The sequence below is a fragment of the Thamnophis elegans genome, chromosome 6 (assembly GCF_009769535.1).
Source record: "Thamnophis elegans isolate rThaEle1 chromosome 6, rThaEle1.pri, whole genome shotgun sequence".
Classification (NCBI taxonomy): Eukaryota; Metazoa; Chordata; class Lepidosauria; order Squamata; family Colubridae; genus Thamnophis; species Thamnophis elegans.
Window position 1 is genome coordinate 78,632,864 of NC_045546.1, and position 14,804 is coordinate 78,647,667.

Consider the following 14,804-nt stretch of genomic DNA (forward strand, 5'->3'; position numbering starts at 1 on the left):
CCACACAGAACTTCTCACTGAGCATGATACAAGATTGGAGATTTGATTCCCACATCCTAAACTACTTGCTACCCTCCCAACAATCAATAATTAACAATTCCATGCAGAATAGAAATTGGTAGGGATTCATAAAAATATATGTAAACAATACCAGAATTGCTCAAAATGAACACCCAATACATAGGGAAAACATATGCCTCATCCCCTATACAGGACAAATAAGACTGTATTACTGATCCAGAATCAAAAGAACAAAAAAAATATAAGCAGAACGCACGTAGTGGGATGTTTTGGATAACAGCTGGTTACTGGCAAAAAATATAACGCCAATACAGAAGTGATCAAAAAACGTTGTGGTCACATTCCTTGTCAATAAAAATAAAAGACAATGATAGTAATATAAGGTGGATATTTTTCTGCAAAAGCCTCTCACTGTCACATCGAAACAGTTCAGTATAAGAAATTTATTGTTTTATTTATTTAAAAAAGATATATTGCTTAATTTGAATGGAATTGTATTAATTCATGAATTAAATTGAATACTAATCTAAACAAAAAAATTGTTATATTTAATTTCAGTTTGCCATGATACAACTGAACCCTAAAGTTTATTTTAGAAGGCTATATAATTTGTTAGCTTTTAGCATTCCAAATTAACAAAATAGATATAATCCCAAGTAAATATTTCCTTATTAGATAAAGGATACTACATCTGGTTTCCTATGCATAGTTAACATCTTTCATCCACTTATCTTTTTAAGAAATGTATTTGAACCTCGATACCCAGAATTTGAATCTCACTTCCAGAGTTCAGTATAACTTGCAATGCTTTTCTGTTGTCTACTCTTAGTCAGTGTATAAATAGCAATGTCACTTAGACTTATATACCGCTTCATCGTGCTTTACAGCCCTCTCTACGTGATTTACAGAGTCAGCATATTGCCCCCAACAATCTGGGTCCTCATTTTACTGAACTCCAAAGACGGGAAGGCTGAGTCAACCGTGAATTGCTGGCAGTCGGCAGTGAGCAGAATTAGCCTGCAGTATTGCATTCTCACTACATCACCACTATTCTTATGTCCAAGGTGGGCCCTCCATCTATTGAAGCTCTCCTACAAGTCACAGAATTCCCAGTCTTGAAATGAATCCGGTGCCTCATACAGGTGGATTTCAAAAAAAAATTCGAACCGGCTTCGGGGGGAGGAGCCTGCCGCCGTCGGGAGCTCAATGAAGCTCCTGTCAGGATTCTGGTTCGTATATCTTATAAGATCTATAGATATCTCCCCTTTCTGGCAGAAAGGGGCAGGGAGAAGGTCAGTCGTTAGGATCTCTTTGTAATTCATAGCCTTTTTTTGCTGTGAATGGAGAAGAGGTTCAACATTAGCTGAGCCTTTACTCCGGCCAGTTTTCCGCGCTGCCTTTTTTGCAGCCCTAGGCAGATTGCCCCCCCCCCCAGGACAAAGCTAAGCTATTTAAAAGTCAATCCGGGCGGGGACCATTCCTGAGGAATTTCTTCTATTACTATCTAAAATACCAGCTTCAATTTCGCAAAAGGCTCCCTTTCTTTTTTAGCTGCGTCACAAGATGGCGATCTCGTAGCTTTTGTGTTTGATGTGACGTACTTAGTCAGCCCTACCCTCCATTACTCTGGAATGGCTCCCAAATCTAAACAGAAGCGCTTCCTTAATAACATATCTCCAAAAACTGCTATGAAGCCGCTACCCTTGCCTCCTACACCCTCCACGGGAGATTTGTTAACACAAGAATTTCTTCTCAAAACGCTTAATGATTTCAGACAGGAAATTAATCAACTGATATCGGATTTATATGATCAATTTGATGCTAAAATTGCTCAGGCAAAGAAGGATATGATCGGAGTAATGACAGTCATGACAGATTATATTGCTGAAACGGAGGACAAATTGGAACTTTTGGAAGAAACTAATCTTAATTTGATATCCAAAATTCAAACGTTACAACAGGAAATTGAAAATGCTCAAAAACAACTTGTCATGATAAATTATAATAAGACTGCCTTTGCCATAAGAGTTAGAGGATTGCGTGAAAACCAACAGGAGAATTTGAAACAGATCTTCTTTGAGGCTTTCAGCCGCTTGGTGGGAAGTCCGGGATTTAACTTTGATTGGCAGATTCAAAGAATTTACCGCCAGAATTCGTGGGTAGCAAAACAGCGACAGCTTCCGAGGGACATAATTATATACTTTACCACAAGGGAATCCAGAAATGAGATAATACAGAGGCTTTACAGCAAGAGGTTGAGAATTGATGGACAGGACTTGATTGTTTTTAAAGAGTTACCATCTCAAATATTAAGATCAAGGAGAGAGTACGCTTTCTTAACCGAAGAACTCAGAAATTCTCAGATTCCATACAAATGGGAAGTCCCAGCTGGTATTACAGTTACATTTGGCAACCAAAAACACCGCATTAATTCTGTCTGTGAAGCCCGAGAATTTTACTACGAGACCCTGAAGGCGGGACTTCCTGATTCATCCGGACCTGGGGAGAGACAAGGAGAAGGAGAAGACAAACAGCGAGACACGTGGCTACAAGGCGGAGGGTGTTGCTTTCCTCTTCCGGAAGGGCAGAAGACTAAAGAATAAAGACTTAGCGATGTTCTTAAAGCTTTATGATTTCCGTCTGGGATAAAATGGAAAAGTTGTATATCGATGATGAGACATGGAGACTGAAAGAAGCGTTGCTGATTGTGGACACATATTGTATATAAGATTTGTCTGAACTCTAACTCAAATTGCGCATGAATTATTTTCCTAGGCAAGGAGAGCGGAGATTGCGATCTTTTTGAGTTGTGGTCTGGGACGAACGGAGTTGGGAGGCGCGTGGGAGAGGGAAGGGTAGCGAAAGCTTAATTAGACTACCTGGGGCTAGAATGCAAGCTGATGTTTGTTTGAGTTGCTATTTCAATATAAGGTCAAGAAAGATTGGTCGGAGAGTCTTCAGGAAAGTGGAGTAAATATGGGAGGAGCAATGGATGCGGATAAAATATATATGTGGATATGGATAAAGGCAGGGTGGAAGGTAAAAAAATTTACATGTGGAGGTGGGTAAGGATAGAAAGGGAGGTGTTGGAAATGAAAAATGAAAGAAGTACTTGAGTTTAATGGTTTTATAGAAAGGTTTGGATATTCGGATAAAAAAGAGATAAATTAAAGGTCTGAATAGATAGACAAAGCAATGAGACTTTTAGTTGGGGAATCCTAATTGATCAACTTACCTGGCTCTAATACAGTTTGAAACCCTGCAAGTAGTAAAATAACCGAAATTTGGAATGAGCTACATTGTTTAAGATTTACAGATAATGGGAAGCTGTGTTAATGTAGTGGGTTTATTGACCCTTCTTGTTTCTCCTTTCTTTTTGTGTGTGTGTGTGTGTTTTTTTATTTTGTATTTTTTACTATTCTCTTTTTTTTTTTTCTTTGGCTTTACTTTTATTTTATTTTTTTAATTTTAAAGTTAGCTGGCCTTATTATACTCAAATGCTTGTTAAAGAATTATGCCGGGTATGGGACCTGCGAAGCCGTAAGGGGGTTAGGGAGGGGGGATTATAGGGGGGAGGGTGGAGGGTGGAATTACAGTTTCAATTCTTAGAACAATAAGAATTCACTTGTATACTGCGGCTCGTTTTTCTTTTTTCTTTTTTTCTTTTTCTCTTTTAAAACAAACTGAAATGTATGGATACACCAAAGCGAGGAGAAGAGGGAAAGAGGAGGGAGAAGTAAAGAGGGAGTGAGAGGGAATGTAAGGAGGGTGAGATGGAGGGAGGGGGAGATGTCTGAGGGGGAGGGGAAGTAGAAGAGGGGAATGCTGGAGGGGTGAAATGAAAGTTGGAGGGGGAGAAGAGAGGGTGTATGGGGGAATGAAGTGTCATGTTGGGTTTTTTTTTCTCTTTTTTTTTTTTTTACGCACAGTATATAAGTGATTGTATAAAATGAAAATGAAAATGAAATAAATAAAATGTATTCAAAAAAAATTCGAACCTACTCTGTGGGTGTGGCCTCCTTTGTGGGAGTGGCTTGCCAGCCATGTGAACTGGTGGGAGTGGCTTGCCGGCCATGTGTTCTCTCTCTCACTCTCTCTCTCTCTCTCTCTCTCTCTCTCTCTCTCTCTCTCCTTCTTTTTGTCTCTCTGTTCCTTTTTCCTTTTTATCTTTCATCTCTCCCACTTTTTCTTTCTTTTTTCTTTTTTTCTTTATTTATTTCTTCCTTTCTTTCTCTTTCTCTCTCTGTGTGAGTGTGTGTGTGTGTGTGTGTGTGTGTGTGTGTGTGTGTGTGTGTGCATCAGTGGTGGGTTTCAAAAAATTTTGGAACCTCTTCTGTAGGTGTGGGCTGCTTTCTGGTGGAACCTCTTCTAACCGGTTTGGTACATTTGACGAGCCGGTTCTACCGAACTGGTGTGAACTGGTAGGAACCCACCTCTGTCTCATACGTAAAAACAACTATTACATCAATATTTGAAAATTTTAATGAATTGAAATATTACCATTTAAATACAATAGAGAAAATGCTAGAACATCTTATACTCTTGTATCTTATTTCCTACAAAAAAGATTCCAAGAACAATCCTGTGCTGTTTAGGCAAATCAAATTTTTCACAAAATTATTAAATAATAGTAAGTAGTCTTTAGGTAGGAATGCAACCTTTGAGTTACTTTAAATTGAATTGAGCCGAGGTGGCGCAGTGGTTAAATGCAGCACTGCCGGCCACTTCAGCTGACTGCAGTTCTGCAGTTCGGCTGTTCAAATCTCACCGGCTCAAGGTTGACTCAGCCTTCCATCCTTCCGAGGTGGGTAAAATAAGGACCCGGATTGTTGTTGGGGGCAATATGCTGACTCTGTAAACCACTTAGAGAGGGCTGAAGTCCTATGAAGTGGTATATAAGTCTAACTGCTATTGCTATTGCTATTTTCTGGTGAGAGAAATAGCTTTTTTCCCCCTTTTATCTTCCCCCTCAGTAAATGACAACAAATAGATTGAACACTCAATTTTCTTGAACACCAATCTGCAATTGCCAGCACTACCTATATTGCTTATGCTTATTTCTATCTACTATACCTCTGAAATGACACAGACTTGCCCAGCCTGGATGCCTTCAGTCTGATACAGGACATTTATACAATGACTTTACTAACTGGGGAATTCTAGTTATTGATCCACACATCTGAAGAACACCTACATTGCAGAGGCAAAATTTAACTTCACTGCTGAAATAATTGTTGAGATAATATAATATTGCCTTGGGGAAAAAACTATGTGATGGCCATAATGTTACTAAAATATCCAATTACTAAGCCCATTCCTATATTCTTAACTCAGTGGAAATGGTAACTACCTTATAATGGACTGATAGCTCTGCACTCTTGTGCCTGATGCTTCATAAATCCCTTTCACTTCCAGGTTCTAGTAACTGCATCAGTAATCTCATTTTGGGCCCAAAACTTCTTAGAGAATCTAGTTACAGCTTAGAAAGGTAACATTTACAGCGGGGAGGAAAGAACTCGAGATCTATTGTACTTCCTCCTGTCATATTTTAGATCAATCTTCCACAGTCCAGCATCTGGTTGATGCATTGGTACTACACATTCCAACATTCCCAACATTAGTTTCAGCATTTTAGAAACTACAATCTTATCTGGATGATTTTGATGCGAGCAAACTGCAAGGAACATTCCAAAGATGTAAACATTAACTTCCTAGAAGATCATTGAAGCTGCCAACAGCCTTCTCTTGAACAGAAATTATTATTACAATACAACTAAGTAGAATTATCTCTTTTTTTTAAGTCTAAAGCAGTTTTTCAACCTTAGCATTTAAGATTTAAGATGTGTGAACATTTAAGATGTGTGAACTTCAGCTCCCAGAATTGCTGAGGTTGAGAAACACTGCTTCTAAAGCAGTGTTTCTCAACCTTAGCAACTTGAAGATGTCTGGAGTTGAAGTCCAGACATCTTCAAGTTGCCAAGGTTGAGAAACACTGTTCTAAAGGATGTGTGCTATAGATTCCAATTTGCTTATAGGAATAAAGTAGCACCAAGGTCAGGTCATTTGTGCTTTTCGTGTTTACAACTGCTCCATATTCCTATAGCTCTGCCATTTCTGCACAAAATAACCTTGAAATGTCTCGTTTATAGGAACCCCACAGCATAGAATACAATTTCTTTCTCTCCTCCCTGCCCTTTCTCCTTGAAGAAATAATTTCTGATTCTGTGAATGCCATGCCCCCCCTCAAAAAAAGATAGAAAAAAATAAAGTATAACGTATGATACGGTTTATGAATATTTCTAGCTATAGATTTGCAGTATTGATAGTTAAATATTAAGCACCCAGCCTAAATAATTATTTATTCATTATATTTAAAGTAACCAAACATACTGTATATATGGATAATAGCTCACAAATAGTATTAGGTTAGAAACAGAGTTCAGAAGTAACCGTTCCTTCATGCTAAGTGGTCCAAAACACCAAAAGGTTATTTCTTCTATCATGTCATTTTTCCTTCTGTTTATATCTAAATGGATTCTCACCTTGAAACAAAATCAATATAAAGAAGAAAATTATGTAAGAATCTCTACAAAGCTCGCATAAGATGACATGGTGTCACTAGTTTGAAGTCAGAGCCAACTGAATGAAGACCAACCCTCTATCAATCATAATGTGTCACCATATCCATAAGCTAAGATTAAAATTTATGTGTTCTTCAAAGCTAAATATAGTTCACAATTTCCTATATCGCAACTAGATTTAAATAGAGCATTATTTCATGTGGGAATGGAGCTTTCAATAACTACATTTATCAACTCAATACCTGTTTAACCAGAAAATGTATGCTTCCTTTTTTTGAATATCTGCATAACATGATTTCTGATTTTCTTTCCTATCAATAACATGAATTTACTATTTAAAAAATCAGGAATGTATGAAACAATTCAGAAGTTCTTGCTTTATGTTATTTCTTCCCCAAAATATTAAACAATGACAGTTCACAATATAACCTTTCTTGGATTTGCATCCAAAGCTGCAAACGTTGTCTTTATGTCTCGCTGCTTTCAATGTTAACTAGTCTTACATAACTACATATAGATAAAACTGGAAGATTAATATTTAAAATATTATTATTAAATGTAACCCTAGGGAGCTGTTCAAAGATCAATGATAGCTCTTCCTATGCTAGTTTAAAATCATCATTATCCGTATCCTAGTTTATTTGTGCATTTCAGCATATAGTTGAGAGTGTGTGAAACATGATACTAAAAACCTTACAGTGTACAATGAAGATAATCTGATGTGATGTTAATAAAAGGTCCATCTGCAGGGTTCTCTCTTGTATGTATTCATGCATACTGACTGTAATTTGACACTGAAGTTATCAAGTGATGCATAGGAATTGGTTTTACTCTCACTTTGCTAAAAATCCCATTTTCCAAATGAAGATTAAAAACATAGTGTTGTGAATGTAACCTCAGGAAAATCTCACAGCTGTTTATTTGAACTTCAGATGAACATGGATATTATACACAGTTCAAAGCTTTTCAGTAAAGCTTTTTCCAAATTTGATATGAATAGAAAAATGTTAAACATCTGCCTAGCTCGTTTTTAATCTGTGTAATTTCCTTTCCAAGTCATTTGTTCAAATGGGGACGGAGATGATTTGCTGGCAAATGTTCTATGCTACACAAAAAATAAGGACCATGGCCATTCCTACAAATCATCATTATCCAATTCATCATTACCCATATACCACCTTTCCCTATTCAAAAGTCATGGCAATTGAAGAGCGTAACTCTCCCTTTAATGGTTAACTGGAGAGAAAACGAGCTTCCAACATGTATAATGTTTATAAACAACCCATAAGAATAAGATAAGCTTATTTGGTATCACTCAAGAAGAGTTAGAACCTTGAAATTGCTCGGGAACTTCTTAGGGGGGGGGGGTATCTTGATAGAAAGCATCAAACCCAAGCATTATATAAGAAAATGCTGCCCCCTTCAGGCAAGGCCCAACATCGAATCAACATTTATTTGCCGCAAAGACGTTCTCAGAAAACAATCAGCCTCCTATGTTTGCAGTTGGGGGGGGGGGAAGCCACCCAATGATCGCACTTCATTTGGTCAATCCCACAACAACACTGAATAACCTAAGAACCTGCCTACTATGGATTCTGCACGGTCTGCAGCCCTCGGCTTTCTCTCCCACTCTCTAAGGGCACGGATGTGAAAAACCAGCATTTTACAAGAAGATTATGCATGGCAGGCATACTACGAAGAGAAAAGCTGCAGGATTAACTCTTTCGGGTCTTGAGCCGAATAGAATTCACGACTAAATATTTCAGCTGCCCCCATAAGTCTCGCTACTTTCCTTCTGGCCCACTCCGTGTTCTCTGCATCCTGTGTGCCGAGCTAGAAATAATGCACCTGCCGTCACCTTATTTGTGCGGCTGGAGGACAAGGAACGATGGATGCCGCCAAAAAGGCATCGCGTCCAAGGAGGGTAGTGGATGCGATTGCTCTGAGAAGCCGGAAAAGCCAGCATCTTCTCTCCTCCTCCTCCTCCTCTTCCTCTTGTACACTTTGGCACACGCCTTTTAGGAAAGATGGGCAAACCTTCTCCCTCGTCCGTCCCCCCTCTCTGTCGGTCCCGCTTTCCTCCCGCCTTGAAAGCCCTAGAGATCCGACTAGCTTCCCTTCTCGCCCTTCAGGAGTTCACAGACAGCATCAAGTGGCGCTCCAAGTACGCCAAAGCCTGCAGCTCACCCCCCGTTATTGCAGGTGGCCCAAGCGCCTGCTCCAAGCTCACCAACCACAAATCCCTGACGCGTCTCTGTTGCTTAAATAACGGGCGGCGCTTTCTCAATCTCGCTAAAGATGCAGGTTTATAGTCGATGCTGCTGGGCCAGAAAGATACGGTTTTGGGGGGTGGGGGGAGCCGTAAATGCTAAATTGCAGTCACTAAACGCGCGCGCGTGGAGGGGGGGAGAGCCGGAGGCAAGAGTGCAAACAAAACCTGAAGTGACTCCCTCTAAAGCGACCGGGGTTCGTTTCCCAATGACTTTTCTGCTTCACGCAATATTCCCCTTGGCGGCCGAGCGCCGTTGCAGCAGCAGATGGTCCTAACAACACGCTGGGGAGATCCGTTTGGAACAACTGGGAGCCTCTCCGTGGTTCCTTTCTCTTTCCCTCTTAACAAGCCTCGGGATTTTGTCTCCGGGACCCAAGCCAACTGCTGCCCTACGAAGCGGCTTTGGAGAAGCCAAGTGGCAAAGACCCACCAGCACAGACCGGCGTCCCATCGGCCCCAGCCCGATTTCAGAACCAAGGACAGCGACGTTTCCCTCCCCATCCAATGCCGAAAGGCGCCCGGCTGCTGACCACCCAGCGAGCTTGCCTTCCCCTCGCTCACCTCCGTGTCGTAGTAGCGCAGGTCCAGAGAGTAAGGGTTGAGCAGCGACTCGTTGAGGATCTGCTCCATCGCCAATTGCATCGCCGGCAGGACCCCCCGGCCGATCTTGCCCTTCTCCACCGAGTCGCTGAGCGGCATTAAGCCCATGATGGCGATGGGGGTCGTGGTAGGGGAAGAAGCGGCGTTGGGGGACAGTCCCCGAGAGTTGCTCCGCGCCCAAGCCTGGGAGAACAGCGGCAGGAGGAGAAGCCAGGCGGAAGGGATGGCCGCGCTCGGCCGCCAGGGCAAGGCAGGCATCCTGCGGGGGGGAGAGAGCAGGACCGGGGCCCCCGCTGCCCTCCGCCGAAGAGAGGGGAAGGGGCGCGCGCGCGCTGCGGCCCCCTCGGTTCGATCCTCCCGGCAATGGCGCCTGCTCTTTCCGCGGGGTGGCTAAAAGGGAACCACGCTGAAAAAGCAGCAGCGGGAGCGGCGGCGAAGCAGCAGCAGCAGCCGCCGCCGCCACCCACTTCCTCCCACCCCCCAGTCCAACAAGAACCAGAGCACCTTCTCAGCCCCTCACTCAACCACAGCCAGGCTGGGCCGGGGCGCCCTCAGGCTCCTTGGCGCAGGATCCCAAGCCGGCGCGTAAAAGCCAGGACCCCCGAGGGGAACATCGGGGGGTGGGAGAGGTGGTGGTGGTGGTGGTGATGGGGAAAGCTTCGCTCTTCCAGGCTTGGCGAGGCTACTGCCGCATTCCCCCGGAGCCTTCCCGACGCCGTGTTGGTGGCTGCTGTGCTCCCGCCGCCGCGGCCGTTGCTGCAAACAGACACCGCGCCACACCGCACACGGCGCGCACAAGCGGCGCGCACAACCGGCGGAGAAGGAAACGGAGGCAGGCGCGGCAAGCTCCGGAATAGGGGAAGCCGGAGTCCCTTCGCGGACTGCGCTGTCACTTGGCTTCGCTCGCTCGCCTGGGTCCGCCTTTCGTAGCCGAGGCACGGCTCCTTCCCTTGCTGCCACCGCTGCTGCTGCTGCTGGTGGTGCCGCCGCTGCTCCTACTTGGGAACGCGTTCCTACGCTCCACCACCGAGGAGACGACACCGACACGAGACGCGGGAGGTGCAGGGTTTGGGCACGTCCAATAGCCCATTGGAAGGCGGGAGTGGGGGGGTGGGGGGTTATTGGAGGGAGAGAGGACGGCGTGGAGGTGGGGTGTGTGTGTGGGGGGGGGGTGGAGACCGTAAGGAAAGGTTCGGCGGAGGGGTGTGGGGGGGGGAGCGCGACTGCCTCGGCTCCCTTTCCTCGAAGCGTTTTCTGTGCTGAAATGCCCTCCCTTCTTGACTCGCAGGCGCGCGCCCGCGCTCGCTCGCGCGCGCCCAGGCACGCTCGGACGATTCCCTTTAAGTTAAAAGGGCAGGCGCCGAGGGGCAATTCAATGCCACACGCATTGAAAAAAGGTTCTCTCTCTTATCTTGTCGGGAGCCCTTGGCAAGACCGGTGGCTCCTTGGCGTCCGCGGGAAGACAGCAATAGCAATAACAATAGCAGTAGACTTATATACCGCTTCATAGGGCTTTCAGCCCTCTCTGAGCGGTTTACAGAGAGTCAGCATATTGCCCCCAACAATCCGGGTCCTCATTTTACCCACCTCGGAAGGATGGAAGGCTGAGTCAACTCTGAGCCGGTGAGATTTGAACCGCTGAACTGCTGATCTAGCAGTAGCCTGCAGTGCTGCATTTAACCACTGCGCCACCTCGGCTCAGACAGGGGGATGCCAAGGACGCGAAAGTGTGAAGCTGCCTGTTGGCTGCCTAGCTTGGCACTGCTGAAGCCTCCGATTGCAACCCGGGGTACGTATTTGGGGGTCTGTCCGGGGGTTTGGTGGTCCTTTCCGCCTCCTTTTCTTTTGTTCGGGAAGGGCAGGGAGTCAAACCCCAGGTAAACGGAGCTTGGGCGTGTGTTGGTGAGCTTCACCCAGCTGGTCAGATCACACATTCCTGATTAGATTTGAGTTGGGCACGAAGAGCTCTACAACTTATGTCACTGGAGACTTGCATGTATTTCAATTGTACTTTTAGGTACAATCAAAGCTTACGAAATAGCCTACAAGCTTTCAGTCCTTCCGGTCCAGTGAGAGAAATGCTGTGAAACGCAAAAGGTTTGGACTCTCTTTAGGTAAGTAGGCGCTTCCAGAATTTAAAATAACGGCAAAGACTGAAGCTGAAAATTCCTGCAGAAAAAGCGTATTTGTGTCTTCTATACCAGTGTTTCTCAACCTTGGCAACTTGAAGATGTCCGGACTTCAACTCCCAGAATTCACTGGCTGGGGAATTCTGGGAGTTGAAATCCAGACATCTTTAAGTTGCCAAGGTTGAGAAACACTGTTCTATACTATGTTTAAGGGTTCCACCACAAAACCGCGGACGACAAAATCGCGCTGTGATCGAAAAATGTAAAAATAAAGCGAAAACCTTACCCTAACCCCCCCAAACCTAACCCTAAACCTAATCCTAAACCTAACCCTTAACCTAACCCTAAATCTAACCCTAAACCTAACCGTTAACGTAACGCTAAACCTAACGCTAACCCTTAACCTAACGCTAAACGTAACCCTAACGCTCTAAACCTAACCCTAACCCTTAACCTAACCCTAAGCCTAAACCTAACCCTTACCTTTATGTGAATCGGCTTGCTTTAATTTAATTTTTATTTCAATTTTTAATTTTTTTCGTCGCGCTGTGATGACGTCAAATGCGCGCTTTCGTCGATCGCGCTTTTGTGGATCGCGGTTTTGACGGGTCACGATGTTTAAGATCCTTGGTTATGTGCCACAGAAGACATATGTAACTTGAATCCTAGTAAGCCCTGCTCTGTACACCATCTGCGTACTGAGATCTATGACTCAGTCGCCACTTTTCTTTTCTTTTTTTTTAAAACAACTTTACCAAAGTCTGTGATGAGCCAACAAACAAGCTGTGCTGTTGTCCCACATAGAGAAAACAAGCCCATCTACAGTTCACAAACAACTTGAGCCAGTAGAATAAATTTGACACAAGGATGCATCCGTTGGCAGAAAACATCCAATAATTCGAATAGCTACCTTAGGAAGATGCACACAATACCTACACATAATTTCAAACCTTAGCCCTTTTCGCCATACCCCATGGCTTAAAAAGGCGCTCCCCCATTTGCAAAAATATCAATGTCATTAAAGAGCAAACTCATGCTTTCCATGTTAGTTGGATACCGTGTATAACTAACACCTGGATCTCTTTTTAGCCGTGCATGTGGTAACTACATTGTTTGTGGTTCAAACATTTTTATTTTTCAGACAGCTTGGCTTCTCTAATGCTGTTTATTTTTATGTCAATTTTCTCTATTAAAATTCTCTATTAAAATATATTACATTCCCCAGTTTCCTGGTGGGCTCTCTCTCTCTCTCTATTTGTCTCTGTCTCTGTCTCTGTCTCTGTCTCTGTCTCTGTCTCTGTCTCTGTCTCTCTCTCTCTCTCTCTCTCTCTCTCTCTCTCTCTCTGTTTGTCTCTGTCTCTCTTTCTCTCTATATGTGTGTGGGTTGGTATATACATATGTATAAGAAACCAAGTAGATCAGGGCAAAAAAGTCTGAATCTAACTTGGAGCATTTTTAAAATGGAGAGCTAATGTTATAAATTGTGTCGGATGCAGGATTACTTGACAGCAAAACAGTCACCAGTCACCAAAACAGTATTCAAATTATCAAGGATAGAAAACGTAGGTAGCAATATGAAATGTGAATCTGTAAAAACGGTTTGTGCCAGAAATGTTTTTTCTTTAACAGAAACAACATATTGATTGATGTTACGAATTGTAAGTAGAAATATTCTGAAACTACCGGTAGGTCCTTGATAGTCGACTGTATTGTGTAATTGTATATTTAAATCATGTTGCATGAATAAAAATGCATTTTCAGTAAACCATGTATTTACGTATTTGAAATTAGCACAGCAGAGTGCAGTTTTAAGTAAGAGCACAGCAGAGTGCAATTTCAGTAGCAGCTTTTCAGTTTAGCCAAAAGAAAGTTCACATGTTGATAGCAATAAGCCTTTATCTGATGCAGCAAAAAAAAGTTGTTGCAATTAATGAATTGTTCATTGTTAAGATGCTACAAGATTTCTTGTCTTTTTTAAAGAATGAAGCCCATTCATTAAAAAACAATGTGGAATTCTGGGTCACCTTGAAGATTAAGACATTTGTTGGGTAAATGTTTTTATGAACTGGAGCCTCCTTCATTAAAAGTGTATTTCATTCTAACAATAATACCCATCTTTGTCAAATATTAAAGGGTGTTTCATGAACAAAGATTATCAGCATGCATGTTCCAGAAAAGTCTCTTCCTTTTATAGTTTGCTGCTATGTCTTTACAGAGAATCCATCTCCAGCAATAAGACTTTGCAAGTGGATTATTAGTAATGAACCTCATTCTTTATTTATAATGCTACTGCTTATGAATGCAAGTTGACTCGCAATTTTTGATGTATTTCCAAAGATCTTTAAAGAGCATTATAAATGTATTCTTGCTTTAGTATTATGTCATTGTTTGTCTGATAGCATTACAAATGTCTACACATATAATGAACCCAACAAGAATTAGAAGATAAGCCATGGAAAATAATAAACTGTTTTCAACAAATAAGATTAAATGTTTTGTTTTTTTAAAAAGTAGAGTTGTAAGAGCAAAGTAATATAAAGCAAGAGAAAAATTGGAATACAATTAAACATTGAAATGGAAAATTCAGTACATTACACAGCACTGAATACACACACACAGTCTATATGTTGACAATGTTGACAACAAGAAGGAATGGCAATGAACAAAACATAACTTTCAGAACAAGAAACTGTGTTAAATTTAATCCCTTCAGAGTAGTTTTTCAGGGAGGAACAAATCGTGAAGAACCGTTCTTTAGGCATCACCAAAATTCTGCTAGCATTTATTGTGAATCCCAGGCACACATTCTATATACCAATCATATACAATCATGTAAGAGAAAGCTACTACCACACAGTTTGTGTTATCCATAATTATGTACATGCTATTCTCCAAACCACCTGAAGGCAAGACAAGAAACAATGGATGGAAACAAGGAGAGGGCCAATCTAGAAATTTTCTGACAGAATAAATAATCAGAGGAACAACTGGACTCCAGAAGGTGTGGGTGCTACAAAACAAGGTTTTGAAGAAGAGATTGGACAATTGTTTGTCTAAAAATGGTATGGCTTTGCAGTTGGCAGTTTCTCTGCCTGAGCAGGGCAGTAGGAGTTCTCCAAGGACTCCCGTGAACTCTATTACTCTGTTATTTATTGAGCACTTAAAATCAATCTTAATTTTGATAATTCACTATCAATTCTA

The 14,804-nt window shown here is 42.5% G+C and overlaps 1 protein-coding gene across 1 annotated transcript in view; it reads right to left on the reverse strand.

The window, feature by feature from the left end:
• The window catches only part of GABBR2 (gamma-aminobutyric acid type B receptor subunit 2), a 426,007-nt gene extending 416,275 nt beyond the window's left edge, over nt 1–9,732 (reverse strand). Inside the window, 1 exon segment of the mRNA XM_032220456.1 lies at nt 9,436–9,732. Within this exon segment, the coding sequence (XP_032076347.1) occupies nt 9,436–9,732 (297 nt within the window).
• Between the last annotated feature and the right edge of the window lie 5,072 nt (nt 9,733–14,804).